The 16,416-nt window shown below is 43.6% G+C and overlaps 2 protein-coding genes across 2 annotated transcripts; both read left to right on the top strand.

Moving 5' to 3' along the window:
- Nucleotides 1-667: 667 nt before the first annotated feature.
- On the top strand, nucleotides 668-4,495 carry gprin3b (GPRIN family member 3b). Its single transcript, XM_088374696.1, has 2 exons — nucleotides 668-827; nucleotides 2,351-4,495. The coding sequence occupies exon 2, from the start codon at nucleotides 2,397-2,399 to the stop codon at nucleotides 3,993-3,995; it is 1,599 nt and encodes a 532-aa protein (XP_088230822.1). The 5' UTR covers nucleotides 668-827; nucleotides 2,351-2,396; the 3' UTR covers nucleotides 3,996-4,495.
- Nucleotides 4,496-6,962: 2,467 nt separating this feature from the next.
- On the top strand, nucleotides 6,963-16,241 carry LOC148399710 (ovochymase-2). The gene is made up of 25 exons (XM_088374531.1): nucleotides 6,963-7,163; nucleotides 7,642-7,772; nucleotides 8,286-8,379; nucleotides 8,446-8,586; nucleotides 8,702-8,799; nucleotides 8,899-9,013; nucleotides 9,078-9,293; nucleotides 9,364-9,573; nucleotides 10,250-10,390; nucleotides 10,866-11,111; nucleotides 11,178-11,363; nucleotides 11,445-11,554; nucleotides 11,628-11,728; nucleotides 12,164-12,441; nucleotides 12,514-12,677; nucleotides 12,749-12,932; nucleotides 13,015-13,233; nucleotides 13,378-13,512; nucleotides 13,623-13,844; nucleotides 13,930-14,112; nucleotides 14,428-14,540; nucleotides 14,703-14,797; nucleotides 14,869-15,158; nucleotides 15,234-15,394; nucleotides 15,895-16,241. Exons 1-25 carry the CDS (start codon nucleotides 6,998-7,000, stop codon nucleotides 16,093-16,095), a joined length of 4,200 nt encoding a protein of 1,399 aa, XP_088230657.1. The 5' UTR covers nucleotides 6,963-6,997; the 3' UTR covers nucleotides 16,096-16,241.
- The last annotated feature ends 175 nt before the right edge of the window (nucleotides 16,242-16,416 follow it).

Here is a 16,416-nt window from a genome sequence, read left to right as displayed (position 1 = left end):
CCTGTGCTCGACGAAACTAAGCTAGTGGGGGCAAAGTCACGGTCCGTGGTTGTGAACGACACAAATACTAAAACAAGAATGCCAATGCGTACGGTTGCATGAAGCTCCATACAATCACAATAATAAAACTGGGGGCAACCTTTTATAGGTAAGAATACTTTTGGGCACATTTTTTGTCAGGTGCATCTAAAACGAAAAACCCAAATATTCTCATTAACGGGACGAACATGAATGCTGCACGCTCGCCAGTGTAGCTTAGTTCCATGCCACCTGTTTTTCTTCCAGTTCCTAAATGAGCCACCAGATGCCGCCTCTTAACCGGTGTTGCGTTTATTTGCAAGTAATGCGTCCATCCATCTATCCACTGTATTGGATCTAAAACAACATACGAAAATAATATTTTTTTTTCCGCGTACGTTTATGCAAGAGCAAAAGTATTATGTGCGTAAACAATATATTTCTACATCTTGTTGCACCGTTTTTGTGTGACGTCATATATAACTGCAGGTGAATGAAGGTGCTGTCACAACAAACGAGAAACAGTCGTCCCACCTATTCATTCATCACATTATTTGTTTACGCTCTTTGACGCACCATGCACACACTCGACTTTTTTTTTTTTTTTTTTGCAGTGACTCACTGCAGCTTGCATTGAGTTGTGTGCGGAGGATCGCGCCCCCCCTCCCAAAAAAAAAAAAAAAAAAAAATGCTCCTAGTAGGCAGTGGGAGGGCGTGGCTCATGTCACAGACTGGGTCTCCATATTCATGCCAGGGCTTCTTCAAACCTCCTCATATCTCGCAGACACGGATGCGCCAACCGCAGCAAGGTAAGCGACCCCCTTGGTCTTGTTTCCACACCCCTAATACACACACCGCATCCGCACCGTGTGTTCTTATTTCATTGCGTGCACCCGCAAGGTCAAATCTGAAGAAAAAAAAACACATGCATGTTTGTGTTTGTAGCGTGAATTTCCTTTGCTGCAAAGCAACACAAACGCCACGCCTAATTATTTAAATGAAATTAAAGCCGAATGTATTTAAAGGCAATAAGAATGTGTTTCCCCATCAATGTTTGCACTATGGTGACAGACGGGTGCATGATTAGTGGGAGGGCAAACACAAACGCTTCAATTGTCTGCCCACTAAGGTAACCTGCATGTTCTGTGACCCTTCCATGGCTTGAAACAATGCCAGCACTGAATATGGCAGCGTTTTTAAAAACAAAATTAATGGCCTTTGTGTTTGTCGATTGCAACTGATCACCTTCAATAATGATGTCAGCGTAATTGTACATTAGTGATGGAGTGTTTCTGTATCCATCTATTTGATGGGAACAGATGTACTAAACAAAAATTTGAGATAACAAATATAAAATAGATGTGTCTCTGGAGTGAACTTGTGGAATGACAATGAACTGGAGCCATGTTTTAAAATATATAATAAAGAAGCGTATTAAAAGTATATGCAAATCAGATTGATTCTGATATAAGAAAAACAAAAACACTGTAATGCAAATTTTTTTGTGTTCAATAATATCTTAAAAGTCAAATCTGTATTCAGAATTAGGGCTCGGACCTGAAATTTTTTTCACTTTTTCCTACTCCTATTGAACATGTACGTTTTGTTTGCAAAAAAAAAATCTTCTATTTTCATTCTTTTGTGTTTCATTTTCTTTAATTTTATAATCAATCTGGTTTTAATTTATTTTGGATACCTTCAAAAAATAAAAAATAATCAAAACGGCTCTAACAGTCTAAATTAAAAAAAATAATCTCAATGAAAACAAAATCGCTGGATGTACTTGAATCCAATCTGTTGTGTACCTTCCTGTGTCCAGTGAGGTTGTAGTAACGCTTATGCTAATGTTTATTGACATCTGTCTCTATGGCAACAGCGAGTGACAACTGAATGACGCATTGCCACTATTAAAAATAGTAGCTCCAGCAACATTCAAATTCAGTGTGACGACTCGGTGTGTGTGAGCCAAGACACACAGTTTTACATTTGCAATTTCTTTTAATTTTTTTGCAATGATTGTTTTGCTCAATACTCTATTTGGTACGTTTGAAAAAATTTTATTGCAGTTTGTAGCTGTTATGGCAAAATAAATTATGTGCACCATTGCTCTTAGACTTTTTGAACCATAAAATAAGAAACTAGACACCACTTTTGCAGCAAATTGTGTACTTTTGTGTACTTTTAGTAGACCATTTATTCACATGACAGTGCTTTATGAGGCCTGCAATGGTTCCTGCATGACTGATCAGTCGTCAATATTATTAGAAGAAATTGAGAGCCCTAAAATCAAATTTTGCGCTGACTGATCGCTGCTGCTTTTCTCCTGCGGTAGGAGAGTGCTCATTTGGATTATTCATGGGTGAACGCATCCGTCCGGCATGGGATCTAACCCAAAAAGGACAGTGAGCGTCCAGATGGTGCCTCAGTTGCCTGCTGCGGACACCCTAGCCAACTCCAACCAGTCAACGGAGCCCAACCTGAAACTCTCACCTGGCCGCAAACAGGATAAGACACCTGTTAGCACCCTCAAAAAGACTGAAGACATGTCAAACAAAGGAACTGAAACGGGAGCGATAAGAGATGCTAATGCTAACATTAGCAACATGTTAACCCTGGCTGATGAAAAAGTCTCAAAGAGTCCCGGTTGCCGGGTAAAATCGTCCAAGGACGAGGTTAGCGTCAAAACCTCGCCACGGAATATCTCATCCAGCCGTAACAATGGCGCAAAACACGTAGAGCCTGAAACGGATAAAGAGGCAGGTGCACTTCACAAGGACAGGTCGAGTCCCAAGGAGCCTGGTCACAAACGAAAACACTCGGTTTCTCTTCAAGAGCCACCTGAGCTCAAGCAAAGTGCGGATACTGGGCCGTCGCTTAACTCGACTTTGCCTTCGTCCAACAGCCAAGACGTCAACAAAGCATCAGTAGATAAAATATCTGTAGAAAATGTAGCTGTAGACCAATTATCTGCCGAGAAAGGATTTGTAGACAAACACCAGACCTTGCCTCAGGTGACGCATGAGGAAAGTCAGTCCAAGCCTCAGTGTAAGATCTACAGAGAAGCTTCCACCATGACCTCCCCTCGAATCCCTCCCATCGCAGTCGAGCAAGGGCGTGACGCCGAAGTCCAGGCGGTAGCCAGCACCAGCTGCAAGGCCGTGTCCACCAGCCCGAGCCTGCTGCCCTTCAGGCTGAACGCGACCAACCTTGAGGAGACACACAGCCTCACCGTCGTCTACCAGTCTGACGGCAGTTTGGGCTTCCGCCAGATCGGGTCATCGATGAATATGCACCAGCCGCCGATTGTGGAGAGGCTCACCGTCGAGGCGGAGATGTGCCCCGCCGTCTCCACCCCACTCGACGCCAAGCTGGGGGCCAAACCCAAAGAAAGCGCCCCGACTCTTAGCAGTATCCAACCGGTGTATCAGATCAACATCGAGCACGGCAATCGGAAGGAGCCAGAGAACAGAAAGGCGGTGGAAATACCCGTGACTAAATTCGGAGAATCCCAAACGGATGCGCCTAGCAAGTCTGGATTTGCGGACAAGGCTGTTACAGCCCAGATCAATTCATCCGCCACCACAAACACGTCATCCAAGTTCGATGATGTTACAAAAGACTCCGAGACCAAGCAGCAGACAGACGTCGAAGAAAGCGATGACGAGAAGCAGACGCGGAAAAGCGTCCACGACGTGGTCTGGGATGAGCAGGGTATGACCTGGGAGGTCTACGGAGCCGCCGTGGACCCCGAATCCCTGGGCTTCGCCATCCAGAGTCACCTTCAGTGCAAGATCAAGGAGCAGGAGCGAAAACTCATCGCCCAAACGTCCATCCGCAAGTCCATCAGCGGCCTGGACTCACCGAGGGCGGCCACCAAGAGCAAGCGGCGGCAGCACAACCCCTTTCGATCCATACTACGGAACGTGCGGCGCCCCAACTGCTGCGCTCGGCCGCCACCCTCGGCCGTCCTCGATTAGTCCCCCCCCCCCCCCCTCACAGTTCAAGGTGGTCGCTGTAGTGATGCCACGTGACGGGACAGCACTTCCCGTGAGTATCCCAGAATGTCGTAGATTAGACTATTTGTGACAATTGTGATCAAAAGGAAGTTTAACGGAATATAAATGAATTTTGATAGAAATGGATATTTAAATAATAATATAAAAAAAACGAGGATATGTCTATAAACGAGAGAATATGTCTATAAACTAATCCGAGGCAATAATAGCGAAACGCATGTGTATTAGTTGCAATGGTTATATGACGATGAAGAACTTTGCATCATGGCAATTACAGGCTGGTATGATTTTATGTCAAACATCTCTTCACGGTTCTTCTTGAGGTCGTTTGGAGTCCAGTATTTTGAACTTTCATGAATATTTATTTTTTAGTGCTGTCAGAAAAAAAAGACCAAAAGACTGTATGCATACATGTCTGTTTACTGTTTGGTTTTTTTAATTAAAGACGGGGGAAAAAAACAGTCGAGTGGCACGTTTTTTGTTTTTTTTTTTAATACTGCAAAGCCCTGCATTAAATAAATAACATTCCTTAAATTCCCTAAGGAAAAAGAATGTTGGCGGCACTTACGAAATTTATCTAATGATAGCAGGACGCTGATATTGTCTTAACCTTTGGGTTATCAACATGGCTGATAGCTCGCTTGTACGAGATGTCACAAGCTGTAAAACGGCCACTCGTGTTTGAACACACGTGTTCGCTGGATGTAAGCACAGACGTAACTCGAAAACAGTCAGGAAAAACGTTCTCAGTATTTTGTACACATAAATAAGGGAAAGCCCAAGCTGAGTTAGCATCTCCAATAAAATCACTGATCGTCTTCCAGAATAAATTGGACCGCCATCGCTCTTGGCTGTATCCTCAAACCAGGATTTTCATTTTTGGATTGGATAAGCCGTTTTGAAGTTCAAATTGATATCTAACAGATAAAAGTAAATCTTATGATTGCGGCACAGGGGTACAATTTAATCCTCCATAATCCAGGATTTGAATCTCTCAACAAAGTTGTGCTACACTATTCTGTTTAATCATTTCAATAAATTGTTCTCAAATCAAAAAGAGATGACAGTTCCTGTTCATATTTAAAAATAGCTATTTTTAATTGGATTGGAGTGAATAATACATGACTATTAATGATAAAATTCAAAAAATGGCTGTCTGTGTGCGCTGAAACTCGGCGGAGGTCTCCGCTTTCTTTCTATGCCTTCAACTTGCATGGCCCATTTTCGCTGTGATTGTAATGAAGCAGCTGAGCTTCTAGAACAGTGGAGTGATTAAAAACCTTCTAATCTGCGGAACGTTCCCCCCCCCGCCGCGAAGCAGCATCGTGAGCTCCCTACTCTTATGTATCAGAGTGGTGAGTCGCCGAGAAAGTCGTTGCTTGTCTTCTTGACGGCTCTTCCTCTCCCGGTGGAATATGTGGCCTACATTTGTTTGCGGTTCAATTTGAGCTGCATCTAACCTCCCATTTTTTATATATATATTTATATATATACACACACATCCATTTGTTTGTGTACAATTGTTTTTTTACTCCAGTGGACCAATTGGGGTGGCTCCATTTGAAAAAGTCTGTAGTGTGTTAGCACCGGATTATACATTTTATTTTATGTCAATGACACTAAGGGCCTAGTTGGCATTGGCCATTACTTTTTGCGCCAGAATGTGTTAGCGTGGTTAGCTTGTGGCTAAGAAGTACTTATAATGGATGGATGAATGTGGTGGTTATTAGTCAAAGCTACGTATAGCGAGTAAGCTAGCAACATCCGCGACTAAAAGTAGTATGCTTTGTCTTCCAGAGTAAGAACGTAAATGTTAAGTTAGTTAAATTGTTCTAAAAGGTTCCTGTTGTTACTATGGTAGATTGGTGGCGCGTAAAGGAATGCAGAATTTTTTAATTTGTCCTACTGGCGCATTTGTGCCCGGAATCTCGTCATTTTTTTTGCGCACAAACAAACGTGGGTCACCTTCTGTGGCTTCATTAGAGACTGTTGTATTATGGCTGACAGATGTGGCCATAAATCATGGTGGCTCCTCCAGGCGAAGATCTCCAAACAAATGGCCAAACGTGTCACATTTATCAATCTGCAGTATTCCGCACGGAAAACTTGTTCAGTGGAAAACCATCACGTTATATATATATATATATTTTTTTTTTAATCCTTTTTGCCTTAGTAGTCATTTCCCCATGGAGCCCTAAGCTGCTTTTGTTGCATCATTACCTCTGTCATGGAGAAAAAATAAAAAGTAAGTACTAATCTGGAAATAACAAGTCGAAGTAAGGCGCAATAAGACAAACTACTCTTACATAAATTAAAAATTCAAAGTCCTAGCAGCTGTACAGTATTAAAAAGTGGGACCTAAAGAAAATAATGTGTGCTAATGGAAGATGTATCATATCCCTGTTGTTGTCATGGCAACCTCACATGATCTATTTTATGCGTCATAATATCGGTGAGCTAGCCAGGCCACCTCTTCTCATGTTAGCATTAGCATCAGCTAACCCTAACCTCACTGTTCCCAATACCTGTGACAGGTGGTCTATAATTTTAGTGGACCAGCCAGCCCACCCATCTTGTCATGCTAGCATTAGCATCAGTGCTATTGTTCCTTTTTCTAGTTTGATTATAACTTCATATAACTTCGCCATATGATACCTCAATGAAACATTGGTCGAGCGCACCTGTTGTTATATTAGCCTTAGCATTAGCGTTAATATTGCTTTTTCCTGACCAGATATTTACCATTATCCTGGTCTGAAAAAAAATATAAAGTAATTTAATTGCTGTATTTCATGGGGCCAAATTGGTTTCAAATGACTCACATGGGCCTTGTCTGATGAAAGTTAGTGATAATGAAGCAATTAGTCTCATTGCTCATTTACTAGCCCTTAATGTGACGCCTCTTGACGGCCAAAGTACACACACACGCGCACACACACACTGCACAGTTCAGTGTCTTCGCCATGGCGAGGAAAGGGCACATAGATTTGGCCCAGAAGAGCGGTTCTTCCCGGGGTTTGAGCACCCTGGAAATATGGCTGATATTCCTCTTCGTGGTGATGACTGGTGTGAGCGTGGCCCTCGTGGTCCTCTACTTCGTCCATGAGGAAGACCCTGCGCCTCTTCAAGGTGAGGATGAGTCATTATCTAATGACCCTAATAAGAAAAATTGGTATGGAAAATGGATGGATGCATAGATGTAAAATAAGTAAATAATATTAGTCAAATTAATTTTGAAGAATGTCACAAAGAAAATGTAATCACTTTTAAAAAAAATGAAAATCTTACCAATAAATTGGGAAAGTATAGAAAATGCAGAAAGTCAGCTATTAAAATGATAATTGTGACAAAATGATCTATCGGGTTATAAAATTGAAAAGTGAAGCAGAGGCAAAAATTCAGCTTTGGGGAAAAAAAAATCCAATATTAAAAACTATTAATCATTGAACTCATATGGTTAAATAAATCTAAAAAAATAGATGTAATATGTTTAAGAAGTTGAATTAAATGGATTTTTTTTTCTTACTCAGCAAAAGAAAAGAAATTGAGTTCTAAAAATAACAGATTGATTGCATACTATAACGGAGCGTGTGCGTCATCTCTCCAGGGCCGGATTCGGGCTGCGGCGGTCCACGGGAGCTCACCGCAGCGTCTGGCACTTTCACCAGCCGCCACTACCCAAGTAGCTATGACAACGGCAGGAGTTGCTCTTGGCACATTACCGTGGACCCCGATAAGGTGAGATGGATTCTCGTTTTACTTCTGTGATGAATCACGTACTTATTTTATTGAACGTTTTCTGATTTGTGATGGTGGACAGTTCCAGGATTTTGATGTTTGACTTCCGTCATTTTTCCGGTGGACTGCTTTGAATATAATATAAAAATAAAATATAAATCAAATTTACTTGACCCAGCTTGTGTAGCCAAAAGTAGATTCCTTCTTGAAAAGCAGCTTTTCTATCGAATCGTTGCTACCGCTGAGGCTCAGCGTGTCTCTGGATCGCAAGTCGAGTTTATTTACTGATTGTCTAATGCGAAGCCAAGCAGTGGAGGACAGATGGGATGGACGCAAAACAGACAGATGGCAGCCTCTGTCCCCTTCATCCTTCTTTTCCAACAAAAATAAAAAGAAACAGACCGCAGAGTAAACCTGCTGCGCTTACGTCGTTCCTGTCCGTTAGCAACATCTCATTTCGTCTCGCCCTCAATAAAAAGATGAATGACGATCAAACATTTGTTTTGCTCGCAGGTGATCTCACTATGGTTCGAAGAGTTTGCCTTGGAGGACACCAACTTATGCACGGCGGACTTCATCACGCTGCGAGATTCTCTCGGAGTCATTGGTCAGTTGGATCTGCGGAGAATATAAAGTGTTCCAAAATGATCATGGTCGCTTTCTACGTTTCCAGGCAAATATTGCGGCTACAGCAAACCCTTGCCTTTGGTGTCTCTAACCAACCGGCTGACCGTTTACTTCGACACCAACGACAGAAAAACAGACCAAGGATTCAAAGCTCATTACGAGGCCGTGTCTCCGGAGCGGACTTCAGGTAAGATGGTGTTATTGACCTAGAAAATGGAGTGTCGCTGGATGATAGTGGGGGAAGGGGGGATCATGTATACATGTACCCTTGAAAATGAAGTGTCCTCCATCTTTGCCACCAGAAATAGCTGGAGCCGGTGGTGCTCTCCAAGGTGACCTGGGGAGTCTGCTGACCCCTGGCTTTCCTGAGCAGAACTACCCCAATGGTGCGCTGTACCAGGTAACTCAAAACTGAGTCGATGGTACAAGGTTATTTTCAAGAATTTGGAATTCTGATATTCATTCAGCACTCCATGCAAAAATGTGTGTGTATCCAAAGTGGAAAATCACCGTGCCCGAAGGCGAGCGGGTTCGATTGACGTTCACCTGGTTCGACCTGGTACCGGAAGTGTGCGGAGACTTTGTGCAGGTCTACGATGGCTCTTCATCAATAGGTAATTGCACGAGAATAACCCGTCACTATTGAACTCGATTTAAAAATAATACAATTCTGGAAAGGTAAATTCTGTGGAGGAGCTTTGCCTAAGCCGGTGGAATCCAGCAGCAACACCATGATGGTCCGATTCAAATCGGACAGCAGCAAGAACGCCAGAGGCTTCAATGCTACCTACACAAAGTCCAGCCTCCCGCCTATTGTGGTCCCCACCACCATGAAGCCCACAACCACGTCCAAACCCACCACCCAGACTCTCCCGCCTACAACCACAGCAACCGGTAAAATATTATTCCAAAAAGAATCCCTCCATCTTGCGGAACATATCAACCGTGACTTTTCTCCCATCAGGTGGTCCGATTATTCTCAGCGGGCGCAAGGGTGTCTTCCAATCAACGGGTTTCCCTGATCCGTATCCAGCTCACCAGAACATCTCCTGGAGGATAAACGTACCCAAAGGCTTTCTGTTGAAGCTACAAATCGTTGAGTTGGCCATCACGGGCGAAACCGGACAGTGCAAGGGCGACAAGTTGGTCGTATCGGACGCTTATGGCACGCTAGGTAATATCGTTAATATAGTCCTACTGAATTTTAGCATTTTGAATATTTTTTTTAATGTAATCCTCTTAGCTTTTTGGGCTACGCTAACTAGCTACCTACCAAAGGAATAACTAAAGAAGCAAATTAACAAATGGGCTTCTTAATTCTTTCCCATAATCCTCTGAGCTAGTGAAGAGAATTATGACAAAGGGAAAGAACTAACTTCATCAACTAATAACTAACTAAACTAGCAGCCTGAAAAATGTTTAATTAAAGAAGTAAAGCAAACAAACTAACGAGCTAACTATCAAATTAATAAACTAAATATTGAAGGAAGTAAAAAACTAACGCCTAACTAACAAACACGCTATTGATTTTACTAACTCGCTAACAAACTAACTAGAGTCTCAACTTTGCTGCAACGTCCGCTACCCTTGGGTAAAATGTGTCTCCTTCCAAAGTGTACTTTGAAATATTGTCAGAATGCTATCAGCTTGTAGATACAGATTGAAGACATTTCCCCGAAGTGAGCCTCTTTAACTTTGAAATGAGGATCCTTCATCTCGTGCTTATGATAATGGAATAGCATCAGAGTTTATACACACACACACACACACACACACGCACACAACAATGGTCTGAATGAAAAATGGTGTCCTCTGCATGCCCGCCTAATGGTCTCCATGTCAATTTCCAGGCACGCACTGCGGCTACATCCGTCCTCCAGTCGTGGTGGCCGCCACCGACACTCTGTCTGTCTCCTTCTTGTCGGACAGTCGCCTCACCGACAGGGGCTTCTCTGCCAAGTGGGAGGCCGTCTACCCTGAGGACATAGCAGGTACCCTTAAGCCTGACGCTGAAACGTTGATGCCCTTCTGCCCCCTGCACTGAAATCAAAGCGATTGTGTGAACTTTATCACGGGGAACGTCCACGAGTCTAGAAAGAAAGATTGCAAATAAATATTTTATGACTTTCTCGATAAGCTTGCAAGGCCGCGCACGGGGCATGCTGGGGGATCATTACTCTCTATTGCATTTTGTGCATTTAAAGTAATAGGAATTAGTATTATGCATCCAATATATTATAATGCATATGAATTAAATAAATAATTAAAATAATTCCTAATAAATATGTTTTTTTATTACAAATATATTATAATACATATGAATTAAATAAAAAATAAATAATTAAAATAATTACAAATTAATTAAACAAATAAATAAATAAATAAATAGATAATAAATAAATAAACAAATAAATAAATAAACAAATAAATAAATAAATGAATAAATATTTTGTATTGTTTTCCCAGAACTCCAGGGATGCGGCTTGTCGTCAAAGGAGGGGACCGGCGTGATCAAGTCTCCCAACTGGCCAATGAACTACAAGGCCAACGGCGAGTGCATGTGGAACGTCGCGGCGCCGCTGGGCAAGAAAATCACACTGACCTTCACTCACTTTGAGCTGGAAGCCAAAGATTTCCTGTCAGCCAAGTGTTTCGACAACGTTGTGGTGTACGACATTAACGGCTTGACTAATTCCTTGAATCAGAAACATGGTGGGTATCTGTGACACACTGCCATCTTGTCATGAACAACTCAAATTACTCTCGGAAACTTTTTAGGACCGTTTTGTGGCAACAAGCTTCCAGCAACCATCAAGACCAAAGGGAATAGGCTCGTGGTACGCTTCCATTCAGACTTGTTTACGGAGGATAAAGGTTTCCGGGCCTACTGGACTACAAATCCCAGTCTGCCTGCCCCGACTGAGGCGCCTGTTCCACCGAATCCTTGGGACAACATCATCATAGGTACCATTATGAAAGTGGGACGTGGAGAGGTGAGTGGTTCCGACAAAAAGATGAATCATCTCGGTTCTGGTTCTGTTCTAGACTGGCCCACCATTTGCGGCAAACCAGCCATCCCTCCGGCTGTTATGTCTCGCATTGTGAACGGAGAAGCCGCCACGCCGCACTCGTGGCCCTGGCAGGTCTCCATGCAGGTGGGCTACTCCCTCCTTGACCCCTCCCTCACCTGTAATATAGTATTTGTGTCTTAATTCGGACATCTTTCAGGTATGGCCGTCCAGTCGACCCGAACCAACTTTCTTCCATACGTGTGGCGGAACTCTTATTCATAAGAACTGGGTGCTCACGGCAGCTCACTGCTTCATCAAGTAAGTTTATCAGTATTATTCAAAATTCCAGAACCTGATTTAATTGGACAATTGAGGAGGGGGGGGGAAGCAGGGAGAAAAATAAATGTTATATTTAAAGAGGAGATGAAAAGGAAATCCAAGTCCAATTTTATTGACATCCCACATGTCACAGATAAAGAGCAACAACATTCTTTCAATACGTTTGACTCATTTAAGTGTCATAAAAATAATGACCAGCAGAGGGAGACAAAGCTGGGCCGTTGACGGCTCGTCATTGGCGTTCCTATTTTCTTGTATGAAAAAGAAGAACGAAAGAAAGGATGAAAGGGGGGAAAGGTTCCTCAGTGTGAGGTCTGGAAAAAAAAAATCCAATCATAACTTTCCACTCCTTTTTATAGGATATACTTTAGTTTGACATTTAAATGTAATAAATTCCCCAACTTCCACATCCAGCTATGCCGACGAGCTGCACCGCTGGCAAATGTGCCTGGGCAAGCACAACCTGACCTTCACAGAGCCCAGCGAGCGCTGCTTGGGCGTGACGGGCATCTACCGCCACGAGAGCTTCAAGTACCCCACTGTGCCCACCGTGGAGTTCGACATCGCCCTGGTCAGGCTGGACGGGGAGGCTGAAGTTGGGGACCAGATCTCTTACGCCTGCCTCCCCTCCCCGGAGGAGGTTCTGCCTGGGGGAAAGAAGTGCTACGCCACCGGCTGGGGAGATGAAACAGGTCCGTATCCTCAATATATAGATGATGGATTTTTTTTTTCCAAGATGAACAAAGATGGCTGCCTTTTTTTAGGGGATTCCTTGAACGCTAAAGTAGCAGAGGCTCTAAATCAGGTGGCCTTGCCCGTGGTACCGTACAACACGTGCAAGCGGATGGACTACTGGTGGTTCCAGGTGAAGACCTCCATGATCTGCTGCGGTTACACGTTGCCCGACGAGCTCAAGTCCGTCTGTCAGGTAAAACAAAACATGAGTTGAGCGGCAAGAATTTTTTTCAACCGTGACATTTTTGGGATTTTATGACACAGGGAGATTCCGGTGGTCCTCTGGTGTGCCAGGATCGCCCCGACAGTGCCTGGGAAGTTCACGGAATCACCAGCTTCGGTCCCATCGGATGCATCATGAACAAGAAGCCCTCGGTCTTCACTAGAACGTCCGCCTACCTTCCTTGGATCAGCAATATCATCCGCAGAGATATCTACAACCAACACAGTAGGTTCCTTCTTCTTCAATCTTTACTTAACCTGCTACCCTGCTGCTTTTTTTTTTTGGTTCACGATCTGTCCTCATGTAGTATCCGGCTGTGGTGGACCAAAGGACTTGACAGGGACGGGCGGCGTGTTGACCTCCATGGGCTTCCCGGGAAGCTACAGCAGCAAGGCTCGATGCCAGTGGAACATCTACGCGCCTCCCGGCAAACTGGTCCACCTTCACTTCTCCAACTTCTCTCTGGAGGAGAGTCAAATGTGCTTGAGCGACAAAGTCAGCATTTCGGATGGAACAGGAAGTCTGGGTATGGGAGAAAAAAAAAATTACTGTATTTTACCTATATTTTTATTTTAAATTATTTATAGATGTCCTGCTTTGTTAATTTATTTTCTTTATGCACAGTATTTCTTTTACTGACAGCTTGTGCGTGTTCCTCCTTCGCTGTTAGGCACGTACTGCAGTCACACGCCACCCATGGACCTGGTGAGTGACGGGACTTCGCTTCACATCAGCTTCTCGTCAAACGACAAGGTGGTGGACACGGGATTTTCGGCCACCTGGAAGGTGGTAGACCCTTCGGAAGGTAAGATTTCCTTAGACTCAAACTAGGATCTGCAAATAAAGCACAATCATCAAATTAATTACTAATAATTGTACTCAGGGCTTCTCAACTATGACTTCATTACGTTACAGCTCCTTGCGGGGGAACGTTTAGCAGCCCCCAGGGTGAACTCACCAGTCCCGATTGGCCCAACGACTACCCAACCCAAGCTGTGTGTACGTGGAGGATTCGGGTCCCCGGCGCCAAAAGCATCCACGTGGCCTTCACGCACTTTGAGCTGCAAGCCGTGAACCTGCTGGGCAACTGTGTGGACTACGTGGAGGTCTTCATTGGAGAGAACATGACGTCGCAAGGTGGCACACCGCATTTGGTTTTTTTCTCCATGGATATGAATGGAGATAATTTACTGATTAATAAATTATAAATCTGTTTTCACAGGTCGTTTCTGCGGTTTTGAACTGCCGCCCAAATTGAACGTGCCGGGCGACACGGCCGTCATCCGCTTCTTGAGCAACAGCGCCAACCGGCAGCAAGGTTTCCGCGGCTACTGGACCACCGACGGCGGGGTCATCCCGACTTTACCACCGCCTACGCCCAACCCGTGGGACAACATTACCATCAGTGAGTTTGGAAACGTGATGAAAAATTTCACACTTGCTTTACTTAAGTCATTTTCAGATATTAAACATGTCTGCATATAAAGTAAAAGTAATTTATTTATGTTATTTTCTTTTCATTCATTTATTTTACTTTAGCGTTACACCTAAAAAGCTACATGTTGGCGAATAAGCAAAGTTAGCTAGCACACATTAACCACATAAACAAGGTTATGATAATGAAAAGAACATTATGACTTGACTGAATATTAGTCCTGTTTCGTAATAAGAATGTTTACAAAGCACGTCCTAATACTAATAGATTAATATCTTGTACCAGGCTGGCCAGAGAACTGCGGAAACCCGGCAGTGGCTCCCAATACAGCCACAACAAAGGTTGTTAATGGAGAAGAAGCGCTACCTCACTCCTGGCCTTGGCAAGTCTCCATGCAGGTAACACTCCCATGGAAAATCCGTTCCTATTTTAGAGAGCTGCATTAATTATTTACATTTTTGTTGTTCACAATTCAACAAGGTCCTTATTCCCTGTGAATTTGAGAAACATGTTTTAAAATTGAAATTACATTCTACACATATTTATCATTTCCTCTGCAGGCTTCGCCGATGTCTCCCATTCCTTACATGCACGGCTGTGGAGGTTCATTGATCCACGAAGAGTGGATCCTAACAGCCGCACACTGTTTTATGACGTAAGTTAGATGCAAAACCAGGTAGACCCCCCCCCCCTTGCAAAAACATCATGTTCTTTCTCGCCTTCCAGCCCTCTCAACCAAAGCTCGTACTGGCGCATGTGCCTGGGGAAGCACCACATGAACTCCTCCAGGGACATCCCGTCGGCGGAGGCGTGCTACAAGGTGGACCGCATCATCCGCCACGAGGGCTTCGTCTACGAGGACGACCGCACTGACATCACCAATGACATCGCCCTGGTGCATCTGGTTCATCCCGTCAATATGACGCGGGAGATCAGCCCTGTTTGTCTACCCCAGCCCGGGGTGGTGGTGGAGGCTGGGACGCGATGCTTTGTCACTGGTTGGGGGGATGAGAAAGGTAAAAAAAAAAAATCCGGATTGTACCATGAAAGAAATAGAGGGATGGAGCCAACTATCTTCTATTGTTTTATAGGAAACTTCTTCCCCAAAGTGTCTGAGAAACTCAACCAGGCTGCTCTTCCCGTGGTGGACTTCAAGACCTGCAGCAAGCCCGCCTACTGGTGGGACACGTTGCGGCCCTCCATGATCTGCGCCGGGTACGAGTCCCCGGATGAACTCAAATCAGCGTGCCAGGTGAGAACACACGTGGGGGGAGTATCAGAGCTGTAAAAAATGCACAGCGCCATCTGTGTGTAAGGTGATACCTCAATTATCAGGCTGTTGCTGGGTTCTGTGTGAAATGATCTTGCAGGATCTCTGTATGAAAATAGCTAGTAAATTAATAGCCCATTTCAGGTTTTTTTTTCATCTATTGAAAGCTATCAAGACAGAATGTAGGAATCGGGTTTGCTAATTTTGTAATCAATTTACTGGGTTTTCCAGTATTTGCTCTGATATGGCAAATTTTTTCAGAGTCTCTGTGTGAAAGAGTCTTTCAAGTCAACAAGTTAATATTTTTGTATATTTCTGGATTTAGGAATGTGCACAGTCCTTTCACGACTAGTGTTTACGTAACAGCCTGTTTTGTTTGTGATCATTCAGCCACTGTTTGCATAATTGCACACAAAGACTAAAATAGGGGCATTGTTAGATTGTTGGCTGCAGCTTCATCCAAGTCTCTTTTCACCCTGCAGGGTGACTCTGGGGGCCCCTTTGCATGCAAGGCCGGCGCCACCTGGGAAGTGCACGGTGTGGTCAGTTTCGGAGCGCAGGGATGCATCAAGGATAAGAAGCCGTCCGTGTTCACGCGGGTTTCTGCTTTTAGCCACTGGATCCACGACAAAATCAGGAAGTTTACGTACGAACGGGACAGCTTATTTACAGTGGTACCTTGATTTACAAGTTTAATTTGTTCCGTGAACAAACACGTAACTTGAATAACTTGTATCGAAAAAGAAAATAGCTCGCTATTGTATTTTACTGTATAAAAACATAATAAAATAATTAAAGTAAAATAATTATGTGGACATTCCTTCTGGTGTGTGCACCTTATCCACCAGGGGCTGAGCCCCATCAGAAATCTGTATATCAACATTACATTTTTAGTTATACTACAAATTATTTCCTGAATATTTTGACGTTGTGTTCACTTTCTATAGCCACAGGATTTAATTTTTATTTTGTGGCATTTTATTTTCCCATTATATTTGTTTGCA

This window comes from Syngnathus floridae, chromosome 4, assembly GCF_059516105.1.
Source record: "Syngnathus floridae isolate MCC-2025c chromosome 4, RoL_Sflo_1.0, whole genome shotgun sequence".
NCBI classification, from domain to species: Eukaryota; Metazoa; Chordata; class Actinopteri; order Syngnathiformes; family Syngnathidae; genus Syngnathus; species Syngnathus floridae.
This window is presented reverse-complemented; position numbering and strand designations above follow the sequence as displayed.